The 17,229-nt window shown below is 38.5% G+C and overlaps 1 protein-coding gene across 3 annotated transcripts in view; it reads right to left on the reverse strand.

Annotated features, from left to right (window-relative positions):
- Positions 1-672: 672 nt before the first annotated feature.
- The window catches only part of LOC146324974 (adenylate cyclase type 6-like), a 50,559-nt gene continuing 34,002 nt past the window's right edge, over positions 673-17,229 (reverse strand). For all 3 annotated transcript variants that reach the window (XM_084720653.1, XM_084720656.1, XM_084720654.1), the window contains exons 6-24: positions 14,902-15,013; positions 12,824-12,951; positions 12,543-12,701; positions 11,932-12,073; positions 10,976-11,104; positions 10,869-10,897; positions 10,636-10,783; positions 10,428-10,525; positions 9,314-9,401; positions 9,107-9,223; positions 8,856-9,014; positions 8,549-8,724; positions 7,516-7,542; positions 7,378-7,407; positions 7,124-7,256; positions 6,657-6,920; positions 6,353-6,557; positions 6,094-6,218; positions 673-4,613 (exon numbers count right to left, since the gene is read on the reverse strand). In XM_084720653.1, the coding sequence (XP_084576779.1) occupies positions 4,485-4,613; positions 6,094-6,218; positions 6,353-6,557; positions 6,657-6,920; positions 7,124-7,256; positions 7,378-7,407; positions 7,516-7,542; positions 8,549-8,724; positions 8,856-9,014; positions 9,107-9,223; positions 9,314-9,401; positions 10,428-10,525; positions 10,636-10,783; positions 10,869-10,897; positions 10,976-11,104; positions 11,932-12,073; positions 12,543-12,701; positions 12,824-12,951; positions 14,902-15,013 (2,398 nt within the window). In that variant the 3' untranslated portion in view covers positions 673-4,484. The remainder of the gene's footprint in view (positions 4,614-6,093; positions 6,219-6,352; positions 6,558-6,656; positions 6,921-7,123; positions 7,257-7,377; positions 7,408-7,515; positions 7,543-8,548; positions 8,725-8,855; positions 9,015-9,106; positions 9,224-9,313; positions 9,402-10,427; positions 10,526-10,635; positions 10,784-10,868; positions 10,898-10,975; positions 11,105-11,931; positions 12,074-12,542; positions 12,702-12,823; positions 12,952-14,901; positions 15,014-17,229) is intronic.

Here is a 17,229-nt window from a genome sequence, read left to right on the forward strand (position 1 = left end):
TTAATTCAGTCGTACTTGAGAAAACATGATCAATAAGCTTAAGATATTAACAGCTAACTGATTAGATGCTGATCATGTTTCTTTAAAAACTTATTTTAATGAGTTGATTGAACTCTGCTCAGTAAATTGACTCAACTCATCATTTCAAGTCAAAAGACATAAAGAAGAATTCTTGTTCTGAAGTGTTCTGAAAATAAATAATAGACATTTTAATTTTAATTATCTTGAGTAAATAAAACTTGCATATTTACACTAAGTTAATGAGAAAAGATTAGTTGATTCCACTAAATTGGTGTATTACTTTTCATGATGCAGGTTAACCGCGCAGTTTATCGGTTGTTCTGCACTAAACATAACATACAATATCTACAAAATGTGTCACTTAATCAGTGATCGACAGTTTACTCGATGATAGAAAAGGAGTCCTTTAAGGAAAAGGGTTGGGAAACACTGGTCTAACATTTGTTATAATGTTGCTATTAAGGTTTGCTTCTGTGAGAAGAGTGATTTTTTTTTTCTACACATGTAGAAAATATGTATATATAGAATATAGAATATATATTGGCCTGTGTGGGCAACTCTAAACACATTAAAGCAGGGATGTTGTTTCCAGTCAGTGAATACATATCTACATTTAACAATATTAGTAAAAATATATGAACACACAAAACAGCCATTGATTTTTTTTTTATTTTTTTCTTCAAGGGGAAATGTTATTTTTCTCTTTGTCATAGTCCTCAACTCTTCTTGTCCTTCGAACTTTGCAAAAACACTCCCCTTTCAACTCCTCCAACTCAGGGAAAATACAAATAAAACAAAAACAAATACGGAAGGATTCATCAGGCCTGAGCAAAACACTGTTTCAGTAGTATGGGGACAACCTTCCTCCCCTGTCCGGTTCCCCCCAAAACATCCCAAGAGTTAACAATCAACACAAGTCTATGGACAGCCAATAGAAATAGAATACATACAATGCACATTTTTATAAACTTATGTCCATTCTATAAACTCTTTGCTTATATGAATCACTCTTCATTGGTCACAGTTCACTTGTTAGTTGGTGATCTCTGTTACATTACTGTCCTCTGGTGCTCCCACCACCACCTTCGCCCGAGGCCAAAATATCATTGCACAGGAGGGACCAATAGCACAAGGCTGCGTGAGCTGGCTTTGGTACGAACATGATCAACTGTTGGTTGCCAGAGTTGAGTGTGGCGGAAGAGCTAAATCAGGGCTGATTCTCCCAATTTACAAAAAATTGAAGCTGGAGAAACCAAAGATCACTGCGATGATAAGGATGTTTACTGAAAAATTATTCTCAACGAGCCCTTATCCATCTCCCTAGTCTCCGTCCAAACATCAGCAGTCCAGACAGGGCAAGCAGGCACAGTTCCTGTTCAGTGTTACGCTAGGATTTGTTTTAACTTAAGGCAATCAAACTCAGCTATTAGTACTTCAGCTGTTTGCTGACAGGCTGAGTAGTGGGGGAAATAATACAATAAATATATGTGTCGGTCTACTAATTCTGCCTTGTCCTCTTCACATAATGTAACTGCAAGGGGTGTTATTTGTTAGTACGGAGAAGTAAAAGTGATAGTTTGGATGATTTGAGGTGGGATTGTATAAGGTACTTATCAACAGTCAGTGTATTACCTACAATAGATGGAGGTCAGTACATCCCAAGTTTGGAGAAGCAGCAGGTGTGCTGGTGTAGGACGCTAAGCAATGAACAACTGTGGACAGGTCCAGCAGCAAAATGTATTTGAGTCACCTTAAAAAAAACAAAAAACAAAAACAGTATCACTTTAAGTAGGGCTGAACAATTAATCAAAATTTTAGCAAAATCACAAAATGGCGTACTGTAATTTTCAAATCACAGGAGGTGCAATATTTGTTTTCAATTAAATATTGTTTAGCTGCAGAGACATCCTGCAACTGACATAAGACACTTTATTTGGTACAAAAAATATGTTTTTTTTTCAATGAAAAAGGGAATAATGATGTAAAAATTACCTCTAATACCGCAAATCATATCGCAATTGCAGTATCAGTCAAAATAATCGTAATTAGATATTTTTTCAAAATTGTTCTTAAATTATACAAGTCAAATATCACTTTCTCCAAAGCAACCAGACTCCACTGTCAAAAACAGTAATTTTACCTCGCAGAACACATCTACCGCTGCCTCGATCTGTTAGTTTATTTGTCTTATTGTGTGACTTTGGTGAATCCGAACAAACATTGTAATATACCAAAGTTACACAATAAGACAAAATAACTAACTTATAAAGGAAGATGTAGACCAGCAACTCATGTGTTATTCACGATAAAATGACTGTTTTTGCCACTGGAGCTGGGTAGCCTTGGAGAGATCAATATTTAGCTTATATAATGAGTTTCCAGTCAGAAAGGCTGTTTTAAACTGATTGATTTTACTTAAGGTGGGCCTTTTTTGGGTGACTATAATAGGTTTTGCCACTGAACCTGTTTCCAGCAGTACATTGCGTGGCTTCCTCCACTGGTTTCTCCAAACTTAGGGCATGTTGACTGCCGTCTACTGCAGTTAATACACTGACTATCACTTAGTACCCCATACAACCCCAGTTTAAAACATCCAAACAATTCCTTTAATGTGTGGTAGGGAGAGGTCACCTTAAAGCCTGGCCGAGACTTACAATACTGCAATAGTGGCATAAATAAAAAAAAGCACAGTGAATCACCTGTATGTGTGTTTACTGCTATATGCTAATGTGAGCATACACCACTCGGGCTCTGCTGCAAAGGCAGCTAATGGTTATTACTGACTATACGTGATCATACCTACTATCGCCAGCTGAAATACTGTTTTGTACATTAGGATTGAACAGCAGAATTCACTGGCTGCAGTTGATCAGTTGGTACCAGGAGCTTGAGCTTTAACAACTGGCATTTTACAAGAAAAGCGTGCTGGTCTTTGATCCTTTTCATTGGAATGGAATCATCATAATAAGCATAATAATTAATCAGAATCATCATAATAATAATAACAACATTAAGAATATACAAATGATGGATACAGAAGTGATACAAAATACCCTACGTTAAAACAAACAAAAATGAAAAACAAGATACCACAATCAGACATGCTTCAAAGCGGTTATGTTTGGCAAGAAAGCAGTTTTGTTGTATCATAAAAACCTCACAGTGAAAATAGTTATGCCCCTTCAGGATTACAAAGCACAGTATTCAGTCAAAATCAATATATATTTCTTTATCCTTCATCTATTTCTTCTTCATAGAAGAATCAGGCTGTGTGGTACCACTGCGTTGAAATCCAAGGTTTTTTTTTCCCCCTGATGGCTCTGGAACAACTAAGCTCATCTACGTTCCTTCATTTTCCATTTGCACCAAAAAATACTTCTCTGAAAGGGAAGGAGCAGTTGATGAAAACATACTGTTAAACCAGCTGCACACTGGCTGCTCAAGCTCTGAGGAACCAATCTGACATGAAAATGAGGATGATCCCAGCTGGAGCTACTTCTACTCCTCAGAGAGCGAAGATAAAAATATAGATATCACCTTCTAATAACATCCTTTAGTCGTCTTTAGTGATTTCGTTTCGAGGTTGAGGGCAACATCATAATTTAGAGTTAAAGTGATCGGCTCGTTGCTGCCTGAATGACAGATAAAATAAATTAATTTTACATATTTTATGAAAACAATGAAGCAGCCTTTGCTGCCAGCAGTTGGGCAAAAAAAAAAAAAAAACGACAGAGGGTTCAGGCCTCCTGCCTAAAAAACACAGAGGTGGTGATCATTGCTGACTTTAGCGAGAACATATCAAACATGTCTTGCCTTGCTTTTAGTAAATACTTTAGTCTTTGGTCAATATATTCCTCCTCAGTTTATACATATATTCATACACACACAAATATGCATGTACATACACACTTATAAACGTGTAATAAACTGGATATTTGTGCACGTATGTATTCACACTTTTTCATAAAGGACCTTTTGCACAAAAACATTGAGATCAAAATAAATAATTAATCCAGAAAACAAAATATGAGTACCTGTTCATAATTCATGTGAAATAAAAATTACCGGAAAATAAAACAAAAAACAAAACAAAATACAAAGTAAAATAAAAAGTAGCCTTATGTACAGCGTTAATCTTCTTTTGACACAGGCTAAAAGGCGTTGTTTTTAAATAAACAGACTTTGCATCTTTCAAGAAGCCTGAGAGAGAGGCTAGACATGAGAAAAACACTTGTCCTTCAACATGTACGTGGGCCAAAATGGCTGTCAAACGAGAACATTTTCCTCTCATCAAGAACACTTTCCTTTTTGAAGTCTTTAAAGTTTGTTTCCTCTTTGCTTGGGATTCAAGTGATGGCGTCTCTTAGTTTTTAGCCATTTGCTCGCACTGTGAGTCCTCGCTCAGTGGTGCTGTGTCCTTGCAGTGGGGATCGTCCCTTCATCTGCTGCTGCTGCCATGGCTGCTAACTGTTGGGCGGTCCATCGTTCAGGAAGTAGGTTGTCATTTCCCCTTTACCTTTGACCTTAACCACCCCGCGACACTCCAGCACGTACCCTTTGCTTGCAAGCACCTGGTAGAGGTCTGTAGTCACCTGAGAGCAGAATGGAACAGGGCAGATTTATATGAAGCTAGATAAATATTTAGCAGATACAATAAAAGGTCACAATGCAAAATAATAACCCAAAAAATGTGCATTTAAAGCAGCTCTAATCGATATTTATTTCACTTATTATGTTTTGGTTTTCGGACCCTCAGCCTTTCTGTTTTGGTTCGTTCTCACTGCTCAGCAGGTAGCTGTTTTAAGCAAAAACTCCCTGATTAACTAACAGTAAACTTCGTGCTCAGTAACAAACAGCAGACAGATGCAGTTAGCAGACAGCTGGTGAACATTGTGGAGCATTTAGCAACTAAACAGCCAGACAGTTCCCTCAGGAGTTTGTAGAGACTGACACACAGCTAGGGGAGTGAAAATGGCCACAAACAGGACTCTAAATGAATACAAAGCTGCCTCCATATCTTCTGGCTGTGTAAATAAAGAACTGTATGTTAACATGCTTGTCATATCAGCCTTACAAGGTGACAATGTCAATGTTGTATTTACCACTTGTTGTGCTGCCCCCAAGGGGCCAAGAAAGGTTACTGCTTTAGAATAGGAGCACGATCTACAGTGGAGTCCTTATACACTGGCCTACGGTGGCCACTTAGGTACAAAAAGTCTACTGCGATCCAATACTTGCCATAAATTCTACACTTATAATGCCTGCAATGTTCTGTTTTTTTGACACTGTCATAGGTGTTAATTAAATTATATGTTGAGCACTGAGATCATAAGCCCAGGACTAGTACTACTAGTACTACCAAGGAACATCTTGTGATTAAGAAATTTGTACAGAATAAGAAAAGTTTGTATTTTACAGATATGATGTCAAGGCTCTGCCTAACATCAATATTTCAGAAGTGGAGCGTCTGTACTTCAGCAGCTACATTCATAATATAGTTTACAGTTGTTTTACTTGTCTTTCTGCAAGCTTAACAAACATTACTGAATATTTTCAGGTAACCTTCTCCGTCACCATCACTCACTTTAAACTTCAGTACAGCCGATCTCACAGTACAGCTGTTGAATGCTGATCAACATATTAAGAGCCCTGATGAAATATTATTCTTGTTCAGCTGTCTGACAACAGGTAGAGATGTTAAAAAAGTATGACCCCAAATCACTGAGATATTGATTAGCATGGGACCAAAATGATCACAGGACCTCTGTGTCTGATGAAATATTGTAGGTGATTTGCAGTGGTATTTACAAATTATAGGCGTAGCAGATTTGCACAGGATTATGATCAAAGACGACCTCCACAATTATTACAAATTACTAGAAGTCCCCTGGTAATACTAGTCCTGGGCAAATAGTGGCTAGAAATATATAACTGAACTCTGAGATTTCTGATGATGATAATAATAATAAAAATATTGTAAAAACTGTAAAGGTAAAACTTTTGGCAGGGCTGTTATATGGTGTTTCTCTTTGAAAACCTGTTTGGATTGAATTTCGATGACATGAAGCCTACCTGTATGCGGTCAGGTACACCTGTGCTGTCCATGCGACTGGCCACATTAACTGTGTTCCCCCAGATGTCGTATTGAGGCTTCCGTGCACCAATAACCCCAGCTACCACTGGTCCAATGTTCAGACCTGAGAATTAAAGACAAAAACATGCACTGCATCAACAGAACTGCTGCTACTCATCTAACAAACAATACACATTTCTGTGTTTTTCAAATATTTGAATCTCGTGCTGGAAAAATGGCATTTTTTTTTCTTTTTACCTATCTTCATCTGGAAGTTGTTGAAGGAATGCTCGTTGATGTATTTCATCTGCTCCCTCAGTCTCATGGCGTAGTCGGCCAGTGCAGTAATGTGTGAACGGCCCTCCTTGTCATAGGTGGAGTCATTGAGACCAGAAGCCGCCATGTAGGTGGAGCCAATGGTCTTGATCTTCTCTAGCTGCCTGTACTTCTCTTCACTGATGATCTGAGATAGTGAACAGACAGTGATCACATTTAATTTTTCTTTTTAAAATGAGCTGTGAGTGAATGTAAAACTTGGACTATGGCGGTTTACAAACTTTACCTCATCAAAGTCAGCGATGATCTCGTTGAGCAGCCGGAGACACTCCACTCCCTCGTTGTTGGCCTCCAGCTCCACGTAGAACTCAGAGAAATTGCTGATGGAGGCGAACATGACAGCCACACACTCACAGGACTGGTAGTATAGCTCGTCGTTACGCCGCTCACGCGCCAAGAAGTGAGCAGCTACGTCCTTAGGCAGAATATTATGGAGGAGGCGACGATTGTAGGCTTGCAGTTCCTCCATCTCCTCCTTCTCCTCTGTGGCCTGCGAGTGAAGGCTCTTTATTAGATATTTATTAGATCTTATGAATGCTGTAACATAATGTTTGGAAGAGTTGAGATGTACACTGCAGATATTATTGTGTTTATTGATGGAAAACTCTGAGGCTTTTGTAAAAATGTGAAGAGATTCTGTTTGTAGTCAAGATGGTCAAATGGCGCCCTCTGGTGGACAAGGGCTGTATGTACCTGTAGTTTCCACAGGAAGTCGAGGCGTGCAGTAGATTCAACCTGCTGTGCGTGCAGGTACAGTGCCAGGACAAAGACTGTGAGGATCACTGGAGTCATGACCCTCAGGGACACTTTGGTCACAACAAATGGGCTGAAAAGTGATGGATGCATGGACACATTAATAGGCAGATGAACCAGGGGATAAAAGCTTTGAAATTATAAAATAAAAAAGACAAAAAAGACATCCGGAGTAACACTAAATGGAATCTTACCACTGGTTTGTAGTTTCATTGAAACTGGACCTAAAAGTACAAACATATAAAAATAATTCTCATCAGCACAAATACAGCAAATAATTAATACTCATGTATTAAAAGTGTTTCTATTGAAGTTAAAATACAATTTCTTACCATTGAGCACTAGTTTCATTTAAATCACTAAAAAGGAAAAAAAAATAATGAAAAACTTTGACATATAACATGAAATTGTATATTCAAAGACATATATGCTTATATTATTAGCACACATAGGGACAAAATTAAAGTAGAGCTCAGTATTTCAAAATGTTTGATACTGGTTCCAATAAGATGCCACAGTTTCAAAACCAGACAAATACTTTTTTTATACCTTAGTATAGTATGGAAGATTTTTTTTAATTTTTCACTTGGAGAATAAAGGTGAAATGTTGAGAATAGAAACACTTTTTACTGCTCAATGTATTTGGGCTAATATAATGACTGTGCCTTGATAAAATAAATTCTCAAGTTGGAAAAGTTTCCTGATTTAGTTCAGTAAATGTTGTCTGATGAATAAGTAAAAACACTGACCAAGCATTGGATGCCAACTTTTGACACTCTTGATACCTACTGATAGCTGGTGCTACAGGAATATTTTTGCTCTCTCTTCAAAAAGTGCTGATCTTAATATATGATTGTAGTATTTGTTTTGTTGTTTGGTTAAATGCTGTTTTGATTCGTCAGGTCCAGGGTGGGAAATTAACATTTTAAAATGTGAACATCTACCAGCCACCAACATAAATCATTATTTTATGCCTGAAATCTAGCAGCCAATTTCACATTTTACCAGCATTTGGCTGGTCAGTTTCCCTCCCTGGTCAGGGATTACTGTTACATGATGACACAATACATTCGATATTTCTACTGTCAGGTACCGATGACTCAGTATTTATAGATTACAGATTATAGATCACATAAGTGGCAGACAAAAAAAACAACAACAGTGAAATTCAGAAGTTTAGTGACGTGTCACTGCATCAGTTGAGGAAAAAGCAGCACAAGTTTATGAAAAGAAAAATATTCTGACAATCAAATTAAATCAAAATCAAGGTTCAATACATTTACAACATGAATGAAAGCTGCCCAGTTTCACACATACTACATTATCCTGTACCTCCTCTCTGCATTAGCTGCCTGTGGCACTTACATGGCATTGGAGGTGACAAAGAGGTCTGCGTTGTCAAATAGTGCTACTTGTGGCCACTCCACCAGCAGCAGGAAGGTGAGCTGGATGAGCAGCATGAGGGCCAGCTTCCCTATGCTGCTGATCTGCAGGAACACCGAGCAGGCCAGCAGCGTCAGCAGCACACTGTAGCTGAAATACTGGAACACAAGCAGGAGAGGTGTTATCAACAATAGATCTCTCACAGAAACACAAATGCAAATGTGACATTTTCTGTTTGAAATGGCTCGACCAACACAAACAGTGAAGTGGTGACATACAATGAACTCACCTCAGGAAAGGGGCAGGAGGGGCCTTGGCTAGGACAGATCTCTAGACCCCCTTCAACAGACACATTCAAGCTGTGGATCAGACAGGGCGTCACCAGGGATGCAGAGGTGTTTAGCTTCTCGGCAACACATTGCGCCAAGCTCTTGGTGTCACAGGCAAACTGCAGTGAAGCCAAACACACACATGATCATGTATTCAGCACGATTTTCAACATGTTTGATTGGCATCCTGTATGAATATGCTAGCACTTACCATATTAACAAAGGCAGAGATGAAGACGAGGATAATGGTGAATACTCCAACCAGCGTGCTGTTGGTGCGAGACTGGACAATCTTTTTTGAAACAGTCTGCATCGCAGCTGGAAAGAGCTACAAGAGAAAAAATAAATGATTTACACAACTAAGAGGCAGTGATTTTAAGGACATATCAGCAAAATTTGTGTTTGTGTGCTACTGTACCTTGATGCACGAATATATGGCACAGATGAAAAGGATGTTGGCGAGGATGATGAAGATACTGATGTAGATTCCCAGCATTACCGGGGTGCTGCAAGGAATAATACAAATTTACATTTAGATGGTGGTGCTTTAACATCTAACCTGTTTGGTTTGGTTCATTTGGGCTGGTGTGGAGGCTATCAAACAGCTGGACCAACACCACCTGAAAAGGAGCTTTTTGGTTTGTTTCAACTGGATTCATCCCTTCATGTGAACACAAAATGAATCTAAAACACTCTATCTAGATTTGTTAATGTTGATGACACTCCTGTTTTAAAAAATCATATAACAAATAACTATAATAAATAACTAGAGCAAAGTATCTGTTTAAAAAGTACACTACAAAGCAGACAAAAATGTGATCAGGGCATCTGAAGTGAATGCAAAGCAGACAAACTACAGGGCTTCGTTAGAGCAGATATATGCTTTTAACATGAATACAAAAGCTAAACTTCTGTTAATCCATCAAAAAGTGAAAGAGAGTTAAAACAGCTGGTAGGACTTAGACAATAATTAAACACACAAGGTGCAAAAAATGCAGTGTGGCTCGCAGTCAGTCCTGAGAATCTGAATTACCTAAATGGGACGACAATCACCAACATTGTCAGTGTGAACTAGGGCTCAACACGATTATCATGACCAGAAGAATTCATGATAATGATATTATTGTGATATCTATGGAAATTAAAAAAAAAAACCAAAAAAACAACAACAACAAACAAACAATGCTATTAGTCAAACTTGTCTTTAACTTTGTTCACTGTGTGTTTCGTCTCCTTTTTGGCAAATAGACTACGTAGACAAAGCGTGACCGTTTAGGAATAGAAATGATTTAAGAGCATACAGAACATTTAAGAGGTATTGAATTATTTACACTATAATGTCATATCAGAATTATTAACATGATATCACTGTTTCATTTTAAAAATTTTGCAGTTATCATTAATACTGGTATATCGCGACTAAACGGGCCAACCATACTCGACTCAGTTCAGACCAAATGAACCAGGCAACAGGTTAAGGCAACCTCAAACAGCACATATCAGAGGATGTACAGTATGTGTGAAGTACTCACTGTGGAAAGACAACAATCTGTATGAATGATATGAAGCAGAATACTAGTAGAGTGCAGGCAACGTAGCCTCCAAAACGATCGTCCACCTTCTTGGAATACTGTAACAGGAGTGCAGAAGAAGAGTGTCAACTATGAGCAGAATCCTTCTTCCGCAAACATGAATTACATTTAAGTAGCACAGACAATAAGTAGAGGTCTCAGTTTGAACCTTTTTCTCGAGGCTGGAGGTCTGAAAGGTGAGCAGGAACTTCTTAACGTGGTCCTTTCTGAGCTGGTCGATGCTGCGAGCATCAATGGCTCGCCCCAGAAATTCATCCACCTCGTCCTCCGGGTTCATGGCCTCCTGAACACCCCGGCTGCAAAAAGATAAAGGGGTTCATGAAATCCAGTCAAGTAATGCAGCAGTTGTCACGTGTCGACACATCAACAGTCAGTACTCACTTGTCTTTACTGGAGGTCTCATCGATCCCCTGAAGAAGAAAGAGAAATATGAGTCTCACAAAGAAGCTGCAGACTGCAATGAAGAGTGTGTTGATGTCGAGTCTCACCATTTGTCTGAAGACTTTGGAGTCTTTGGTCCTGGAGAAGGTTCTGTCGGGGACCCAGCGTGGCATCAACCCCTCATTAGAGTTGGCTCTCGTCCGCTGCATCTTCGCCATCATCGCCTTCTCCTCCTTCTGCTCAGAGGGAAGAACATGAAAGCTTGACCAACTGTTCTCATACAACACAACACAGTGAATGACAGTGACTAAATACACTGGAAGAGGTCCTTTATTACGCCCACGAGGAAGCATACAGTCAGTTCAGGATCTAGAAGATTACTTCATTCACAAATCTGTCCACTCTCATCTGTTAATATAATGCCGCTACAGTTCTGCTTCCTTCACAGTTACAATTGCACTAGTTACCGTTAAACTGCACTTCACAACTACCTACTTAAAGCCTCACGACCCCATTTAGTTACTCAGTTATCTGTCAGTTAGTTTGGGCCACTTATAAGGTCCTTTTAGCCTCCATTGGACAACTTTGAATGATATTTTAAATCAATTAAATGTAGCAAATTTCTAATGTTATTCAGGAAACTGTTTTGCAACATCTAAATGGAAAACATGAGAATATCAAACCAAATTCTGTGAATATTAGGGCTGTCTCCTGAAATACGAAAATTCAATGCATCAGTCCAATGGGATTGTTCAAGTCAAGCATTTCATTTCTTTTTTTTGTCAGTGTGCAGAAGTAGCTCCAGAGTGAGCGATCTTTGCTTTCACACTTCTCTGGTGTTTAAAGATGGGGTTGTAAATTGCAACCAATTGACTGTTCTCCATTCAAAAATTCATGTTATAAATGTACATCAGATAAGTATTAATGAAAAAAACTGAAGCGCATATTTTCAGTGTAGAACAAAATGTTAAATATTTAAATTTTCTTGAAGAATACATTTTTCTAAATGGTATAACAAACCAATTATATAGTTACTGAGCCATCTGTGTTTTGGCGCACTGACCCGTTTCTGGCTGCAGCCGAGGACCAGGAAGGTCTCAATGCTGTTCTCCTTCAGATATGCATTCCTCTCACCTCCAAAACCTGGCTCCACCTCATAGTCTCCGTTAAGATACTGCAAGGTGGCCTTAGTGATGTGGATACGCCTACAAACAGACAAAAACACAAGGAGTTTCTTAACTTTTTGGATACATGCAGAACTTGGGAATGTCGGACATACATATGCAGCAGCTCCAGAACTATTGCATAACATAACAGGTCAGAACCATTTTAAGAAATTAAATACATGTATCATAACAAAATATAATAGAATTGATAGAACATCAAAATTGGTGCAATTGAAGCATCTTTACATTACTTTATATTTACTGATGGATTAGTTATACAAATAAAAGCTATGCAGTATTTTAAGTGAATATCCTTCACTTTATTGTTCTAAAGAATCTTAAAGGGACAGTGTCGACTGGTATCTGCTGTCCCTTCTTTCTCTACACTCCCCTACTGTCCTTCCATCCCTTTAAATCGTCTTAGAAAAGATGCAAATTCTGTTGACCACTAGTAATTAACCTTGGGTTGGTATTGTTTACTTATTTGCAAACTGTGTGTGTGCCTCACCCTGCTTTGCCTCCCGCCTCCATGTGATTGGCTAGTGTGACGTCGTTTGACCACACGTCAAACTGCCACTTCCTCAGTCCCAGCACACCACAGTGCACACGCCCACTGTGAATGCCAACACGCATGTTAACGTTGACCCCCGTCACCTCCCGCACCAGCCTGTAGGCACACAGACCAGGAGATCAGCATCTCCTCCACAGCAGGAGGAGGACAAAACTTTACATCAAACAAACTAAGTCCAAAACAAACACCACACATATGCAAACACTGTTTCTACTCACGAGATGGCCTCGATCATGTCCACTCCCATCTCCACACAGCAGTGGGCGTGGTCAGCCCGGGGCTCAGGAAGCCCAGACACACAGTAATAACAATCACCCAAAATTTTAATACGTAGACAGTGGTTCTCCTGGGAAAAGGGATGAAAAGACATGAGATGAAAATTTAAAAATGAGTTTTCCGAAGTCTCCAAAACGTGTCTTAGAGAAAAAAAACAATAACGGACTCGGAAATATGCTTATTAATTTTCTTGCTGAGAGTTCGATGAGAAGACTGAAACCACTGTCATATCTTTCTGTGAAGAATGACACAGCAGTGGGGTGACAAGACATCCTGAAAAAATCCGGACAGTCACAAATCACCAGCAGTTGTCCCAAATCTTGAATCCTGTCCTATTTGTCCTGAAAATTAGCTGTTACAGTAATACATAATAAGAGCAAGCTAAAACAGGGGCTGTTTGGAAAACCAGGAGGCAAAAATGCTGGAGACCTGACTTGATGACATAGCAAAATTGAAAAATATTACAATATACAGTGTTAGAATATTACATTGAAAAATGCTGCATTGAATATATGGTGTATTTTGGAGCCCTGATAATTTGTCATGAACAATTCATAACTGAGATACATGCAACAAGCTCTTGTTACCAGAACAAATAAGACTCTAAAATCAAATGAGAGAATCCTTTCAGTAAATGATCAATTAGTCTAAATGAATTAATAGAGCAATAGTTTTTTTTTTTTTAACTCTGAAACAGTGAAAATATTTTGATCAAATCACGTATGTAGGTTATGATCCCTACTTTTGGTTATTACAAAAATGCTTGTTTTGGTAAAATATTTTAACAGAATTATTGAAGTGTTTTCACTTGTTTATTGAACTGATTAGGCTCATACTTTCCAAACTCAAACCTCAGAAATAAGGAGGATTTAAAACTTAAAGCTGAGGGTCTTTGACTGTCAGAGACCTTGTTTCAAGTATACTGGTGACTTTTAAGGAATGAAAATAACAAAATAATGTACAATGCAACAGCATTTTTATAACAATATAATACAATAATTCGTTCCTCTGATGTGAACTGAATCTCTGGCATGAGCTAATATTCATTAGTTTTCATTCATTCATTCATTTTTTGCCTCTGCATGTTGGTGCAGATTTTACATTCCCTTTAAAAGTGAATTCTTCTTTCCAGGATGTATAGAATTTGATTAAGTATTTCTTTCTGTCAGTATTTTCCATTCCTCTGTCCATCTCTCACTCACAGAGGAGTACGAAGCACAAGCAGCTTTCTGCTGCATCACATGCATGCCAGGAAATGACATTTGGTGTGGCTGTATTGTTGTCTGAGTGGAAACAGTAGACTTTTAGAGTCTTAGGGCTTTTACATGATGTACAGTGTCAGAAACAGTCTGTGATGACAGAAAGGGGGAAAAAATTGGGGAAATTTGTCATAAATCAGGAAACAAAAAGGAAAATTGTAACCCCAGGAGGAAACTGGGAGAGGGCAATGAAAACCAGTGTCTCAAGAGGTGTTGGCAAGTATGATTATGTCATTATGAAGTGATACTGACTGGTTTTTTATGTCATTTGACCTGTTATAAACCAGATGACACAGAGTAGAGCTGCCTATGCAGGAGGAATTTGTGATAAAAATATATACTGATCGTTACACCGTATTACCTGTGTGTAACAGTTTATGCATCATGTAAACAGAGCCAGGACACTGTGCCTCATATCATCCTCAGAATCTGTATCTGATCATTATAATATTAATAGCAAATTATCAGAGTTATAGTCTGCTGTTACTCTAAATAATTTTATACATTTTCACACCCATCCCTAAGTGCCCTGTTCAAAATTTCAGCCACTCTCATCTGAACACCCTTCACTGCAGCCAGGAGATGACTGACTGTAAAGACTGAAAGTGGGGCAAAACAGCTCCTCTGAATCTGGAAACAATCTGAATCTGGTATTTCCCAAAATGTCAAACTATTCCTTTAAGAAATCACAACATGACATGTGATGACACAGACACAGGAGAAAGGACACTGTGTGTATGCATATGTGTGTATGTCCTTACCGATGCCAGCTTGTCGAAACGGGCAAAGAGTTCATTGAGTGTCATGACCAGCTCCTGAGCTGTGCACTGAGAGGCCAGGCTGGTGAAACCCTCGATGTCTGCAAACAGAATACTGAGGACGAGATCAAGAGGTGGAAAGACAGCGTGAAACGGGGAGAAACAAAGAAAAACACAATTAAACCTCAATCAAGGAAACAAAAAAAGAAGATTACATCATAAACCAACATTCTGATGCTCTGCTTGGTGCCAGTTCTTTTGAAGCTTATGGGAGACGCATGATGAAGCACACTAAAACCCAAAATATCTATGTCGTATGATCTTTGATGAAGAAATGCCTGTACCAGATGAAAGAATAGCATGACTCACTGATTCTTTTCCAAATGCGTGCATTTGTTTATTTGCTGCTGGTCTCCTAATGGTATCCAATAATAGGCAAACTTTACAGGGCTCATGGCAAGTTAAATGAAAATGCTCACCACTGCAGATTTTTTTTAAAAAAAGTTGCAAATGAAGTGTCCCTTAAAATTATTGAGTTTAGAATACATAAATAAACAATGTAAACTAAAATAAATCTGTTCTTCTGTTTTCCTTTTATTTCTATCTGGAGGCTGCTTTAGCATGATAGACAGGGATAATAATATTGTTATGGAAATATCACATTCAAATGAAACATTTACAAATCTCTTCTGAGTATTAATTGTGCATTGTTGTAAACTAATGTTTAGTTATAAAACATTTCATGGCTATCAGAAACTTAGAAAACTTTTGTCTTCAGAAAACAAAAACGGTCACTAACAGGACTCCCTAAACATCCCGGGGCAGCGCCTTACGTCCTACATCACAAAGATTTCGTGTGCCTGACGTGTGCTCTCATTGGTTCGCATTGAGTTGTTGCGTCACTTTTTGGATAAACAAAACAATAACCTAAAAAGTTTATTAACCTAATCTTTGCCTCAAACCGAGCATTAAACATTGAACATCATAATGCTATACTGTAAACTACATAGTGCTAAAATATATTGACATTTAGATGGACTACAATATGTTCAACAACAAAAGGTAGGCTATCAAGTTCCATGTGCGTAGGTATGAGACCAAATATACAAATTATAAGAAAACATGAATAGCATATTTGGTATGCCTTCATACTTAACATGCATTGAATAAAGTGATCTCATACTGCATGTATGTACTCAGAGCACGGGCTGAGATGATTACAGAGCTCACCAAAGCATGCACCGCTGTATCCAACAAAATCATAACCATCGGAGTGAAATGTCAAGTTTTTAGGGAGGTCTGTTAGCTATCTGGCTAAACACTGATTTAGTTCGGGCACGTTTTCAGTGTGGGAGGTGGGCCCACAGTCTCAGCCCCCTGAGTCAGAGTATTATCATAGTTTATCTACCTTACCAATATTAGTCTGTAAAGCTGCAATGATTAATCAATTAATCGATTATGATTCAATTATTAAATTAGTCGCCAACTATTTTGACAATCAGTTTGAGTATTTTTTTTCTGGTTTCATTAGTCCTCTATGACAGTAAATTGAATATCTTTGGATTTTGGATGAAACAAGACATTTTAGGATGTCAATTCTGGCTTTGGAAAACACTGATTGCCATTTTTCACCATTTTCTGAAATGTTATAGACCAAGCAACTAATTGATTAATCGAGAAAATAACTGCCAATAATTGACATAAAAATAATCGTTAGTTGCAGCCCTATTATTCTGTTACTAACCTCAATTACATATTAAACTACAGTCTGTTATAAATCTAGCATAACTTACTTTAAACAACACATTAAAATACCAGTGCCACCATTACCCAGACTGATAACTGAGAGGGGACAGATGGAGTGGTCTGCCCATTCATGTGCTACACAAGTAACATAATGAGTCCTCCTCCTTTTTTAGTTTTCTTTTCCTCGACTATGATCAAGCATTCATGCAGGTTTAGAGTTGAAGTTTTAGCATTAGCAGCTATTAGCAGCAGCACTGTGTTGCTGCATGTTACTATCAGGGCTGCCGACCTTGAGAGAGGCAGGAAGTTTGACCTTAAAGTCTTCTGAAGGAGGTCTGTGCCAGTGTAATGTGTGTAACGTGTGTGTGTGTGTGTGTGTGTGAGGTGGGAGAGAGGGACTGTGTGCAGTGTGTTTGCTCAGTGCTGTAATTGAATGTGTGCTGAAGCTCTCCATCTTTGGGGATTATCTTATCTTGGCTGCTGGTGATTAAGTATTCCCTCACTAGTGTTAATTAGCCTCCACTCTGCCAAACCACTCTACCCTCTTCTGACTCTGTGAGCGTGCTCGTATGTGTGTGAGTGCAT

The sequence above is a fragment of the Lutjanus erythropterus genome, chromosome 6, assembly GCF_056507025.1.
Source record: "Lutjanus erythropterus isolate fLutEry1 chromosome 6, fLutEry1.hap2, whole genome shotgun sequence".
In the NCBI taxonomy this organism is placed as follows: domain Eukaryota; kingdom Metazoa; phylum Chordata; class Actinopteri; order Lutjaniformes; family Lutjanidae; genus Lutjanus; species Lutjanus erythropterus.